This window comes from Lactuca sativa, chromosome 7 (genome assembly GCF_002870075.4).
Source record: "Lactuca sativa cultivar Salinas chromosome 7, Lsat_Salinas_v11, whole genome shotgun sequence".
NCBI lineage: Eukaryota > Viridiplantae > Streptophyta > Magnoliopsida > Asterales > Asteraceae > Lactuca > Lactuca sativa.
Genome location: NC_056629.2, coordinates 181,779,794 through 181,795,619, shown reverse-complemented (window position 1 = coordinate 181,795,619; position 15,826 = coordinate 181,779,794). Strand labels below are relative to the sequence as shown.

The window sequence follows — 15,826 nt, the reverse complement described above, 5'->3', positions numbered from 1 at the left end:
TATATATATATATATATATATATATATATATATATATATATATATATATATATATATATATATATACATACATACATATATAATATATATATATATATATATATATATATATATATATATATATATATCACATATATGTTAACCAATGTTGTAGAATTCGCTACTCGGTACTAGCCAACTGCCAAGTAACGAGTAATTAGGTGTACTCAACGAGTACTCGAATTTGATAATTCATGTAAAAATATTTTTAGGGAAATTATGTTTGTCAAAATCATAAGTTGATTGAAATATATAACAACATTAGATACATGTGAATATATAAAAACTGAAAAACACACATTGGTCTCACTTCATGAATAATTACTGAAAATTTAAGATATATATGTAGTAAATAATCACATGTGTGTGTTAAATAATAAATCATTAAGTATATTATACATATTATTCACTAAGTTGGCCGATTTTTACAACATTGCTTACTTCAGTAAGGATTGACCGGGGAGTACTCAGATTCTGTAGCTCACCTCGGTAAGGGACCGAGTAGGAAGTACTCGACAGAGTAATCGGCCAAGTCGACGAGTTTTACAACGCTAATGTTAACAAATGGAATTTGGGTCCACATCGATGACCTGCTTCAATCTACCGATCAAAGGTTTCTAGCGGGGTAATTTAACTTATGGGTTGTAAGCAAGTTTCTAAGAAGTCGGATCAGTAGCTTGGTTGCTTACACCACCTCATAGATGCTAGTTTTGTTTTGTCAATGAAACGTGCCAACTCCCCCTTTGGCCTGAACTTTGGTACACGCCGATCAGGTGCTTGCGTTGGACAAATCGCCATTTTGGTGACGGTATTTTTTTGACTCTTGTCGTTACACCACCTCCTACATGGTAGGCTAATATCAATTGATACGTGTTATCATTGTATGTTGCATGCTCCAATTTAATCGAACTGTTTATTTTTGGTCCAATTAAATCAAATATATCGTCTTCTCCTGGTTATAATTCATATATTTATTGATATGTTAAACTTTATCATTTCTGCACGAGTTCAATTGCATTTCTTTATTTTCTTGGATTACTTCTTCTTCAATCTGCAAATTGATGCTTCAATTTAAGCAAATCAGTGCAAGGGTTTATAAGGGTTCGATTTCTTTGCTACAATTAAATTGTGACCTATTTTCTTTTTCATTCTTCGTTTTAATCGACGCCCTTCCTTCGAGACAGCTAGGTCATTGGGTGATATTTCTCTGCCTTCTATTTTTCTATTGAAAAGTTCAATGGTCATTGAACTCCAAATCCATTAAATGCGAATGTAACATCTCACTATGGTAGAGTTTCATCCATTGAATGGCAACTAGATTTGACATTTTATTTAACTCTCTCATTGAACTCATAATTGTGATTGCTCGTAGCTTCATCGTGTTAGCAACAAATAATAGATGAGCGGAAGCACATATTCAACACTTTCAAATTAGGTAAGAAATATCTCCACCCTTCATGGTATCTTCATCTTCTTTATTGGTTCGTTGTTGAAAATGGGATTCTTTACCTTGCTTAAAAACATGTTATTTTTTCATTTCTTTTAACCTCTTCTCTAAGAAATATTTAGGCTCTTCTCCATGAACAGTGGATGAAGGAGAAAAAGTTGCTTTCTGTGTTGGCATATTAAAGAAACAGCATAATATAAGATCATATCATGGCTTCAAAGACCTATCGTTTAAGTCATCAGATAAAACTAACAATGAAAGAGACTTCATGTGTGAATATAAACTTCCTATTATAATCACTGTTGATGAAAGCTTAGGATAAGAACTATATTGAAGAGGAAATTATAGATTTGCACACATGGTTTCTAAAGAACTTAGTGTATTTGGAGATAAGAATGGGTCGTTGTAAATTGATATTCAAAGACCCAAGGATAAATCTAGTTTGTTGTTGGGAGAGTTATCTTTGACTGTCAAGAAAAGCAAAGGTTTGTTGCAAGAGCATGAAAGCATGAAGAAACAAATAGATGAAAATGACGCTCCGGTTAAAACAATAAGAAACAACAATGACTCAAATTTAAAAAGTTGGAATCTGATCTCCTACATCCGAAAGAAGAAAAGATGAAATTGAGTAGTTCTTAGTTCAGAGCAATGGCATATTATAGAAGCTAATTTCTTAGTTCTGGATACTGAAATTCCATTCTTGGGTTCATGCCTTCTAAATTGTAGACTTATCTAATTGGCTCAAAGGATTCAAAGGAAGGCTAAACTGATCCTCCATTTTTCTCATGCTAAACATAAACATAGACATACACCATAAATTAAGAGTAATTTAGTCTTTTTATTTGGAATAAAACAAAAAAATTAGATTGTACTACTCCCCGTGTAACTGTTCCAAATAAACAACTATATTACCATTTACTTATATTTAAATAAAATATAACTACCAAAAAAATAAAGGTTATGTAGTTATTTTACTTTGAACATGACAAAAATGAGTGTACTACCCTTCATGTAACTGTCCAATGTAAAGTGACTATATTGTTCTTCCTTTATATTTAAATAACAAAAAATTAAATAAAAAAAATAAAAGGGTAATTTAGTAATTTACATGGAAAAGGATCAAAGAAGTTGAATCTTAAATAAGGATCAGAATAACTATATTACCCTTTAACTTATATAGAAAAAGAGCAGCAATGAAATGTGTATAAAGATGACATTATTAAACATGGTTTTCTTCATCAAGTCATCAGGAGGTTTCTTTCTTTGTTTCGGTTTCAATTTTTATTTTTAGTTTATTGTCTTTAAATTAATACATTATATAATTTTCAAGTTTAATTTTTTAAAGTTGGTCGGATGTCGCCCATTGCCACCTCCTGCTTATAGCATTCCGGGGGAGCTGACTTCCCTCTTCATTTGCTTTGTTGAATATTGAAAACAAATGAACTTAAAACAGGTGAAGGCATAGATATTGGTCAGAAAATGATGGGACTTTATTTTAATGCATTGTGTTTTGTGTCATGATTTACATAAATGTTGTTATTTTTTATATGAATATGAAACTACCATGGGGTTGGCAAGGTGTTTAGCATGTCACTTATAACAAAACCGATACGTAAGATCTATAATTGTTTAACAATATTTATTTTCACATATTTAATTACTTATTTCTTGTTTCTGAAAATGCATAGGATGTGTTTAAGGCTTGAAGCACGACAGAATTAGCAGCTTCACTTTCTCTTGCTTCTGCAAGAATGATAGTTGAAGGCTTGAAGCAGATAGGTTCATAACGGTTGCCTTACACGATGGATAGCTCCACATCATTAAAATCGCATAGATAACCATTACCAAACATTTCCTGAATGTAATTTCTCGAACAATTTCTATTTTATTTGCTTTAGTTTTGTTGAGAATTTGCGTACGCTAGCATGATGGTAACGATCTAGTGGAATTTAGAATTATACTCTTTGAAGGACAAACTATTGGCGCGATCGGAGCTGCTAGTATTGTATCATACCACAATAGATTTAACTCCAACTTAATAAAAAGACTAAAACATACGTATATCGTTATTTTACAAATTTTTATTTAATTTACCTATGTTTGTTGTTTTCAAACTTAGTTTATAAATTGATTTTCGATGGTCGTGATTATCACGACCCTCCCAACTTAACTAGTGTGTGTGTGTGTGTATATATATATATATATATATATATATATATATATATATATATATATATATATATATATATATATATATATATATATATATATATATATATATATATATATATCATCCATAACCACCCCAAAAACTTTTCTTGGCTCTGATACCATTTAGTAATTTAGAGATAATTTGGTGATACCATTTTGTAATTTAGAGATAATTTGGTCTTTGGTCATTTAAAAAACAAATAGTTTTGTTTTTAGATAACGTATCTGTTTGTTTCGAATTTTTATACTTGCTCTTATGAACCGTCTAACATCATGAATATGATTATTGTTTAAATTTGTACCTTGATTAGTAGTTTTATAAGAATCTTTAAGATTTTGCTCAGAGTTATTTATAGATTCTTGGATTTGCTGTATTTTTAAAAGAATATTTCTATTAGGAATACAATTCATCAAGATTTTGTTAGACATAATTAAATGATTTAAGCATGAATTTGATTATTAAAAACGAGTACTATTTTAACAAAAATTTCAAATCTTGTAGAATTAATAGTTAGAATAACTCGAAATGAAATTATCATAGAAAAATAAAAACAACACAACGATAAAATATTTTAGATAATACCTTCTTGAATTAGGCTTGAATTACAATCAGTACATACTTCTGGAGAAAGAATTATTTGAAAATCTAAAGACTTTGAACATCTACTAGTAGAAAGAGAGACTCTTGGGGATTTTTTAGACATGAGATGAACATTTTTTTTTTTAGAGAATGAATTTTTTCTTGTGTCTTCAACTAAAGGATAGTCTCTATTTATAATCATCTTTGAGTCTTCAAAGTCTTGAAATCATGTAGTGATATTTTTCACCGTAAGAACCCATGGCCAATCAATAGAAATAATTACTTGTAAGTGGTTGTCCTTGAAAGTGGTTGTCATTCATCTTTTGAAACAATTGTCGTTTGTAATCAATGACCATCTTCTTTTGATAAAGCAAGCCATTATAGAGCATCTTCTAAAGTTTTTTGTCTTCATATCATCATTGATTATAGATTTGATAATAATTTTGATAAAAATTGTTTATACATAAATACATGAATACCATCATAGTATACATGCATACGTATTTGAAAAACAAAATTTTGATAATAGAGAAAACGAAATATCCTACATTTAAAGTATTACATCAAATTTATGGATAATGATTTCTTATTCTTCATAAGGGTCATCAAAAGGGTCTTGAGCGTCTTCAAATAAATCATTCTTTATAGATTTTGGAGAATCGTCAGAAACTGATGGAGTTTGGCGAATTTCTTGAAGTAATTTTTGAAGTTCTTCAGGGGAAGAGGTAGCAGCATCTTTAATTCTTGCAATTAAATCCACATCACTTTTGGGAAGACTGTTGATAAAAGTGGCTTCAACTTCTGGTTTTTGAATATATATTTCTTGATAATGTTTAATTACTGCTTGTTCACTGGCTTGAGAAATCTTCATTTTATCCCACCATTTTGAGCGAAATTGACGATTAAGCCAAGGAGGAGAGGAATCCTTTGCTTCTTGATAATGAAAAGTCCAAGACATTATCCATGGAACTTTAAATATCATGGTGAATTGTAACATGTATTCAAATTCTGGAATTTGTTGAATAAACAATTCTTTAAATTTGAGATATCCAGCGTAAATTTCTTTTGGCAAACAATTTGGAAGAATACCCATATATTTGTACCAATTGATAAACCATCTTGGGTATTCACAATTGAAGTTCAAATCAAAGAAGATAAACCATGAATGTGAAAAATTCCGAATAAAGAATGCTTTAGTCCAAGCGTCTTGATAATCATAGTAAGAAAATCTGGGATAAGCAGGATAACTTATAAGAGGTTTTTCAGAGTGAAGGTTTGGAACCCAACTTTCTGGAGAAATGATTTTGATAATATGAGCTTTGCTAAAATCAATGGTTCCCTCTTTAGAATTAGAACGATGAACAAAATTGACTGAACCAGATTCTTGCAGAATAGCTTGATAATATTCTCGGGTTTTATACGAATCAACATAAAAGGTTTTCCCTTGTCCAAAGAGATGATTTGTGAGAACATGAAAACCTTGGTGTAACTTATGGATTTGAAAATCTTCAAGAATTTGAACTCTTAGGAAATTTGGATTAAGAACATAAGGAGTTTTTGTAGAAGGGCTAGGAGTAACAGATTTTTGAGTTTGAGGAGTTATAGGTTTTGCAAAAGGGCTTATTGTGTCGGTTGAAGCAACTTTTGGAGTAACAAGCTTTGACTGAAGGATATTAGAATAAAGTTGTGAATTCTTAGAAGTAGGAGTTAAAGGAGAAAAACGATTTTGATTTTGAAATGGAACTAGCTTTTGAGAGACTGGAACAAGATTTTGAGAGATTGGCTTCTTGTCATCATGTTTGGAAGAGGACGACGAACTCATTTTCCCTGCAAAAATTCTCGAGAAAGAAAGTCAGGAAGCGAATTATTTTCTCCTTTTATAAATTCTATTTCGAAATCAAAGTTACCTAAGAGGGCTTGCCAACGAGCAAAAATTTGCTTGGAAATAATATTTTTTACATCTTTTTCCAAAATAGTTTTTGCAGATTGACAATCTATTCTTAATAAAAAACTTTTCATAAATAAATCATCTTCAAATTTCTTAATACATAAAACAATGCTTAAAATTTCTTTTTTGACAGTTGAATAGTTTTTCTGTATATCATTCCATGCACCAGAATAATATCGAACCAATTGCTCTTCAGTTGAGTTAACAATTTTTTGTTTTAAAATTCCTCCGAATCCAATATCACTAGCATCGGTTTCAACTATGATTTTGGCATCGGGATGAGGTAAATTTAAACATGGCAAAGTAGGGACCTTTTGTTTTATATATTTAATTATATCTGTATGTTTTTGAGTCCATGGTTCAGGATTGTCTTTTAATCGATTATAAAGTGGTTTACATATGATCCCTAAATCTTTGAAAAAATCATGGATATAATTTAAGCATCCTAAAAATCTTTGAAGTTGCTTTTTATCTTTAATTTCATCAGGAAATTTAGTAGAAAATTGCAAGCTCCTTGTAATAGGTCTAATAGTGTTTTTGACAATATCATGTCCTAAAAAACGAATCTCATTTTTAAATAAATGCATTTTTGCTGCAGAGACAGCTAAACCATTTTGATAAATCAAGTCATGAAATTGATTTAAATGTTTAAAATGTTGATCAATTGATTTTGAAAAAATTAGGACATCGTCAATATAAGCAATAGCAAAACTACTTATAGGAGTTATGATATCATTCATAATATTTTGGAATTCAGAAGGAGCATTTTTTAATCCAAAAGGCATTACATTCCATTCAAAATGCCCAAAGGGAACATTAAAACCAGTTTTGTATTTATCTTCTTCATGAAGTTGTATTTGCCAAAATCCTGATTTCATATCAAACTTTGAAAATATTTTTGAATCATAAAGCTTTTTTAGCAAATTTCGTTTATTAGGAATAGGATAACGAATCCATTCTAAAACTTTGTTTAAAGGTTTATAATTGATAACTAATCTTGGTGATCCTCTTTCTAATTCTGCGGCATTCATGACATAAAATGCTGAACAAGACCATGGTGATTTAGAAGGTCTTATGAGTTTTTTATTTATTAAATCCTGAATTTCATTTTTACAATGACTTTCTAATTCATTATTCATGTGAATGGCTCTAGATTTTGAAGGAATATCCTTTTCATTAAAATTTTTTATATATGGTAGTTTTACAATATGTTGCTTTCTATTCCAAAAGGCATTAGGAATATTAGAACAAACATTTTTTTCAAATTTTAATTTTAAACCTGTTATTTTATTTTGAATATTATTATCATTTAATTGATTAGTTATTCGAACATTATTTATTTCGTTAATAAGATATTTGGCTTGTTGCGTTTTATAATTAAGGACATTAATCGTTGAATATAGAGGAGGTTCACAAAACTTAAATATAATTTCCTTTCCAAAGACATTGGTTCTTATACCATCATCATGAACCATAAAAGGATATAGTTTTGTAATGAAAGGCGTTCCTAGAATTAAAGGAGAAGAGAGATCTTTTACTAAAATTAGGTGAGTTTTATAACAATAATCTTGGTCATTACAAATATGAACATCAGAAACTTTATAATTTACAATTAATTTTGTACCTCCGGCACCAGTAAGTCTAGATGTAGTTTTTTCATAAAATTGTGTAGGAAAAATTCCTTCTTGAATACAATTCATATCAGCACCACTATCAATTAAAGCAGTTAAGTTGATTTTAAAATTATCCTTGACTAAAGTGATTTGAGTGTTCCATTTTTGAGAAACTTGATTATTTATAAGTTTACCAATAGTTACATTTTCAATTTTATTTTCTTCTTCGTTATTAATTTCTATATTTTTGTTAAAAGTAGAAGGTTTTCCCTTTTCTAAAATAAAATTTTTATTTTTTATTTCTTTTATTTCTTGTTTTACTATTTTTAATTCTTCTTGAAGTTCTTGCATAGAAATTGGTTTTGCTTCAGTAAATCTTTCGTATATATTTTTTAAATTAAAATTTTCATTATTAGCAGGAGTTATGTTATTAGTTTTATTAAGCATCTGTTTTATTAACAATTCTTGGATATTTTTATCTTTTATAGAATCAAGAGAGTTTAAAAGATCTTTATCATCTTGTGAAAGAACATTAATGGAGCTACTAGTAATTACATTGATTAAATTGTTACAGTGACATTTACCAATACATTCGCAAATATCAGAATCTTCAGAACTTGAAGTAGTATTTTCGAGAATATTTAAATCATTTGTTTGAAAGTCAGAAATACTATCATCGGAATCTGAATCAGTATTTAAAATAATTTTTCTTATTTGTTCTTTCAAGTCTTCAGAGACATTTAACTCATTTATTTTTGTCTTAGCATAACAATTATTAGCTGTATGACCATTACGCCCACATTTATGACAAATAATAATATCTTTTGATTTTCTTTTAGATTTTTTATAATTTAGTCTATAAGGTTTTTTAGATTTTGAAGCGTAATCTTTGCCCTTTTTATAATTTTCTGGAAGATTATATTTCTTTTTCCTGAAATATTTTGAAGATCTTTTCTTAAATACTTTAGATTTTGAAGTAGACGGACCATTCAAGGGCTGATAACCATATTGTTGGCAAAAATTTCCCAATTCATTTTTACTGTTAATTCTATCTTTTTTAAGTTTTTCTTTAAACCTAAGATCAGCACAAACTGCTAATCCCTCTTTATTAATATAGTTTATTAAATCTCCATAAGTTAAATTTTGGTAAGGGATATATATATATATATATATATATATATATATATATATATATATATATATATATATATATATATATATATATATATATATATATATATATATATATATATATATAAAAGATTTTGAAGACTAACTAATTTTTTAAAAATACCTTGAAAATAAGGATTAAATTCCGTCTTTGTTGAACTTTGGTTTTCATCAAAATAAAATATCAAACAAATTGTTATAAATTTAAAATAACAAACTAAATTAACAAAAAAAAAAAGAGTAATATGGACGACTACCTCATGACTAATATGAAGTCGTCATGGAGTATGTTTGCGGTGAGGAGTGAATCATGTCCATTCTTGTGCGACTAGTTGATTTGCTCACTGTCTTTTTATTTGTAAGATAAAATATATCGAAATATTTAAATCAAAATATGCTAAAATATATTATAATATTTAATTAAAAATACCTTTAGTGTATATCTTTTATACTGAGCGACGTAATGAATCATATATTTAACAACATGAAATTGGTCTATTTTTTGTTACAGCATGGAGTAAAGTATAATTAGAGGATAATCCGACTTATCCTTTCACAAAATCATTGACGCGGACCAAATATGATGATCATACTAGGTCCATAGGCATTATATTTACGAGTGAGATGAAATAAATGTTTTAGTTGTAAGTTTGGTGTTTTGAAACTTATAAAGTATAAATTAAAGGAATTATTGTTTATTTGATTTCTTAGAGTTTATCATATACTTGTGTAGAGGATAATGCAATACTTATTTTTATTTTAAACTTTGCTTGTTATCTAAGTTTTAGCCTCCTGATCATAAAAGGAGGGATCCGTTCCTATAAGTATATATATACCCATTTTTGGGTTTAATAAAAGTCAATCTTTGGACCATCAAACTCTTTATGGTATCATAGTAGGTCTAATCAGATCTGTTTCAAGAAGATCGGAGATGGCTAGACGATGGCCAGAGACGATGCCGAATCATCCAAAAAGGATGGCGAAAGAGTCGGGGCTAATTCGCCATACTATCTTCATGCCGCAGACTACCCCAAACAGATGCAGGTGAATGATGCTCTTACCGATAGCAATTACAATGATTGGGTTCAAGAGATGAGAAATTTCCTGTTTGCTAAAAACAAAATTGATTTCGTTGATGGAACCATTCCCAAACCCATTGATGCTTCCGCTAACTATATGCCATTGATGAGATGTGATGCTATGGTAAAGGGATGGTTGACTACCACAATGGAGAAGGACATCAGATCAAGTGTCAAATACGCAAACACTGTTGCGGAAATATGGGCTGATCTAGAAGAGCAGTTTGGAAAGGAAAGCGCACCCCGTGCCTACGAATTGAAACAAACACTCAACAACACGTCTCAAGACGTTGCTTCTGTGTCAGCTTATTACACACGAATGAGGAGTTTACGGGATAAAATTCAAACCATATCGCCAATACCTCGTTGCACGTGTGGAAAGTGTACCTGCGATCTTGGCAAAAGACTGAGTGAATCCAATGAAAAGGAAAGGATTTATGACTTTTTAATGGGTCTTGACAATATCTTCTCAACAATAAAGACTCAAATTCTTGCTTCCAAACCTACTCCTACACTAAGGACGGCTTAGCACCTTGTCTCGGAAGATGAACAACAACATGCTATTTCAGCAACAAAGATGCCAACGCAAGAAGCTGTTGCATTCCAGAGCTCAAGTAACCGACATGAGTGGGGTTCTGACCTCACATCTCAACATAACAAAGGGGTGGCGAAAGACGTAAAACGAAATAGTAGTGATGAAGTCGAGTATTGCACCTTTTGTGGAAGACGTGGACACAACAAGGAAGGTTGCTTCAAACGTATTGGTTACCCGAAATGGTGGCCAGGAAAGGAGAAGAAAGATAAGGCGAAACCGAAGGCTACTGTGGCAAATCTCGAGACAGGCCAAGTTCTAGTTCTTTTCGATGAACAATATCAAGGGTTACTCAAATACTTTGCAAAGGAATCTAGTATCAACACCAAACCTTCTGTTAACATGGCAAGTAGGAAAAACAATAATGGTTTTTGGATTATAGATACATGAGCCACGAACCATATGACGAGTGATCAAAACTTACTCAAAACAAAGGCTCTTTGTGACAATGAGTTCCCGGTAACTATACCTAATGGTGATTTCAACCCTGTCAAAGGAAAGGGGGCATGCCACCTTCCCAACGGAATTAAGATTGGGAATGTTTGTTACATTCCAAAATTTGATTGCAATCTTTTCTCTTTTAGTCTTCTCACTGATGAACTAAATTATGTTGTAACGTTTTAATGTGACTTTTTCCTCATACAAGACCTACACAAGAAGAGCTTGATTGGCATGGGTAAGTGCAACGGTGGTCTTTATCGAATGGATTCAGTGGCAGGAGAGAAGAGAGCTTTAATGGTGGTGTCGGATGTTGAAGTGTGGCATAAAATGCTTGGACATGCATCTGTGTCTGAGTTGACTCAAGTTAATTTTTTTAGGAAATTCTGTGAATATGTTAAATAATAGAGTTTGTGATTCGTATGTTAGGGCTAAACACACAAGACTTTCTTTTCCTAATAGTTATATTAAAACAATTGCTTGTTTTGAATTAATTCACTGTGATATATGGGGAAGTTATCGCACACCTTTACTTACTGGGGCACATTATTTTTTGACTGTTGTTGATGATTATAGTAGAGCTGTTTGGGTATTCTTTCTCAAAAACAAACATGAAGCCAGCCAACAATTAATTAACTTATGCAATATGATCAAAACTCAATTTGGGAAAGATGTCAAGAAGATAAGAAGTGATAATGGAGGAGAATTTACTTCCACACATCCCTCAACAAAATGGGGTTGTTGAACGAAAACATAGACACCTTCTTAAAGTTGCAAGAGCCTTGAGATTTGAAGCAAGCCTACAGATAAAATTTTGGGGTGAGTGCATTCTCACTGCTACTTACATTATTAACAAATTACCTTCCAAGGTCCTGAATTCTAAAACACCATATGAAGTCCTTTTTGGCAAAAAGCCTGATTATTCTCACATGAAGGTATTTGGGTGTCTATCTATGCTAGAAACACAAATACCAAAGGGGACAAATTTGATGAAAGAGGAAAACCTGGGGTATTTATAGGATATCCGCATGGTCAAAAGGGATATCGAGTATTTAACACAGAAACTAATAAGATAACAGTGACGAGGGATGTAAAGTTTGTGGAAGATGTTTTTCCATTTTTTTCAAATACACAAAAGGTTGAAAGTAATGACAAAGACAAAGTTGATGTTGGTTTTGATCTAAACGAAGAAGATGAAGACTTGGTGCACTTTAAACACTCCATAGTTGAAGCAAACCAAGAGGAAATAAGGAGTAATGTTGACGAACAAGATCTTAACGAAGAAAGTGAGATTAATGCTAGGGAACAAGAAAACATTATAGGTACCCTTAGGGTAACAGAAAATCACTAATAGAATCTACTTGACACTACAAGAGAAAAACGTGTAAGGGATCCCCCGAAAAGATTTGATGATTATATTGTAAAATTACCTCCTTCGATAGACCATGCACACCCTAAAAGCCATCAAGTTTCTTCTACGGTAAATTCTCTCACTAATTATATATCTTATGAAAATTTTAGTGACAGTCACAAAGCGTTTTTTGTTTCCATTAGCTCCAATGTAGAACCATAATCTTTTAAACAGGCAGCTCAAAACGAAAATTGGATGACAACAATGAAGAATGAAGTAAAGGCACTTGAAGACAATGGTACGTGGAGTCTTGAAGACTTGACAAAGGGAAAATGTGTTATTGGATCGAAGAAGGTGTACATGATAAAATAAAATCCAAACGGTGAAATTGAAAGACACAAAGCAAGGCTCGTAGCAAAGGGCTTTACACAACAGGAAGGCGTGGATTACCATGACACGTTTCCACCATTGGCGAAGGTGGTTACCGTTAGAACCTTGCTTACTGTTGTTGCAAAGAAAGATTGGATTATTCATCAATTAGATGTGAATAATGAATTCCTTCATGGGGACCTTCAAGAAGAAGTCTACATGAAAATTCCATATGGTTTTTCAAACAAAGGAGATACTCGAGTGTGCAGACTGCGAAAGTCTCTATATGGACTTTGATAAGCATCAAGAAACTGGTATCAGAAGTTCACACTAGCACTCACAAGTCAAGGATTTCGACAGTTAAAGGCAGATGTGTCTTTGTTCATCTATAATAAAGGATCAATTTTATTACTACACTCATCTATGTTGACGATGTCATTATTGTTGGAAATGATATGTCAAGAATAGAAGCAACGAAAGCCTTCCTTAATCAAAAATTCAGCATTAAAGACTTAGGCCAGTTGAAGTATTTTTTGGGTATTGAGGTTGCTAGAATAAATGGAGGAATAGTTCTAAGCCAATGGAAGTACACTCTTGATATTCTTGATGATTGTGGATTGCAAGGCTGTAGACCTAGTTCATTTCCAATGGAACAAAACTTGAAGTTAGATCAAAGTGATGACAACCCTCAAATTGATGCGAGCCAATATCATCGTTTGGTTGGGAGATTGCTTTATCTCCAAGCAACGAGACCGAATATTACTAATTCTGTCAACATGCTTAGCCAGTTTGTGTTAGACCCAAGAGAAGGTCACATGGATGCAGTTGTTCGTCTATTACGTTATCTCAAAACGACTCCAAGACAAGGCATTTTCATTCCTAAAAATGGAGGTCTAAACCTTGTTGCATATTGTGATTCCAATTGGCTTGGATGTACATATACACGAAGGTCTTGAACCGGTTACTTGTTACTTTTAGGGGGAGTTCCGGTTTCATGGAAAACTAAAAAGCAATCAGTGGTATCTCATTCATCTGCTGAAGCTGAGTATAGGGCTATGACAACTACCGTGAGTGAAATTTTATGGATGCGCTGGTTGTTAGAGATATTGCAGGTACCTCAACATGGTCCTACACAACTTTTCTGTGATAATCAAGCAGCAAGACATATAGTTAATAATCCAGTCTTCCATGAAAGAACCAAACACGTTGAAATGGATTGTTATTTTGTACGTGAAAGAGTTGAGTCAGAAGAGATTAAGACTTGCAATGTTGATACAAAAGAGCATGTTGCAGATCTTTTTACTAAAGCCTTGGGTAAAGATCGCTTACGTTTTTTACTTGACAAGTTGGGCATTCGAGATCTACATGCTCCAACTTGAGGGGGAGTAAAAGGAATTATTGTTTATTTGATTTCTTAGAGTTTATCATATATGTGTGTAGAGGATAATGCAATACTTATCTTTATTTTAAACTTTGCTTGTTATCTAAGTTTTAGCCTCCTGATCATAATAGGAGGGATCCATTCCTGTAAGTATATATATACCCATTTTTGGGTTTAATAAAAGTAACTCTTTGAACCATCAAATTCTTTATAAATTATATCTTATTTGGTGATTAGTTGGGGTGACCTAATTATATGTTTGATTGCTACCATTTGCAATAATTTATTACTATGTTTCGTTTTGCATATTTGGAACCCACTTCTTGAGTATTAATTTACTCAAACATCCACAGTTGGTTATATTGTTGGAAGTTAGTAATTATTTAAGATTGTAATGGAGTACTAGCAGATTGTCATGGTGATTCTACATAGCATAGAGACTGTAACTAATTGTGAAATGTGATGGAAATATCAAAGAGACTGTGACTAACACTCATGCGTACTTAATAGACATTGAAGTATTGGAGTATCCCGCACTTAGAGATTATATCATGCATAAAGTCACAAATAATTCTAACATAATAGTGTCTATTATTCTTAATAGAGATACATAAGGTTTTTACTCTACAATTTTGTTATGCAATGGTCTTCTCCAATGTCTACCATATGTATGACATGAAGATTAGACATAAACTATGTAGTCATATTTTATTTGTTCCTAACAAGAGAAGCGATATGTATGGACCCCTCAATGATTTGTTGTTGACATCTTATTGCTTGGCCCAACCCTGGCTAAATTGACATGTTTAATTGAGTAGTTTGATGTGGTCATCACAAGTCTCTATCAAGAAACATAATCTTTAACACTGGGATTGACATTTTTTCATGTATCAGGTTCATACAGATATCTTGTAGAACAAAATTAATATTTTATGTCTTATCTAAAGGTTGTCTCTTGATTTTTTATCAGAGTGTGGCTGATTTTTAATCAGAGTTTGGTAGTTTCATTCGGTGGCATACACTCTGTTAGTTATCTGAGAGTATTAGATCTCATATAGTTAGTGACTTGTCCAAGTGGGATATTGTTGGAAATATTGTCTACGGTAATAACTTTCTAATAATAATAGCAGTGTCCTTCAGGTTACACGTAATATAAAATATAAGTAACACTAGATAAAGAATAATTATAGGGATCTAATTAGTTAATTAAATCGTTAGTTAATTAAATGAAATTTAGAGATCTAAAAGGGCCTATATCTGAGATTCTGGAATTCAGATAAGTATCAAAGATGAGGATAATCAAGTAATTATCCATTAGTGTTTAAATCCTTCCCATATAAATAAAAACCATTGGATCCGGATTTGAGGGCATACGATTTTCTAAAAACCATCAAAAAATTGATGGTGCTCTCAGTTCTCGAAAAACCTATAGTTCTCGATTTATGCGTGTAATGCCCCGATTCTAGAGTGTCAATTTATGGTAATAAATTCTCATGATTTCAAGGTCTACTTGACGAGTTGGTTGCCTGACTCGTCGAGTAGCAGCAGTTTTGTCCATGTGTTTAAGTGACCTACTCGTCGAGTCCAAGTAGGGACTCGACGAGTAGG

General features: G+C 31.7%; 1 protein-coding gene across 1 annotated transcript; it reads left to right on the top strand.

Moving 5' to 3' along the window:
* Nucleotides 1-9,950: 9,950 nt before the first annotated feature.
* Nucleotides 9,951-10,616, top strand: LOC111913470 (uncharacterized). The gene has a single exon (XM_023909173.1). It carries the CDS (start codon nucleotides 9,951-9,953, stop codon nucleotides 10,614-10,616), a length of 666 nt encoding a protein of 221 aa, XP_023764941.1.
* The last annotated feature ends 5,210 nt before the right edge of the window (nucleotides 10,617-15,826 follow it).

Excerpts from the sequence above, each read along its gene's own strand:
- LOC111913470 (XM_023909173.1), top strand. The coding sequence starts at position 9,951 with ATGGCCAGAGACGATGCCGAATCATCCAAAAAGGATGGCGAAAGAGTC.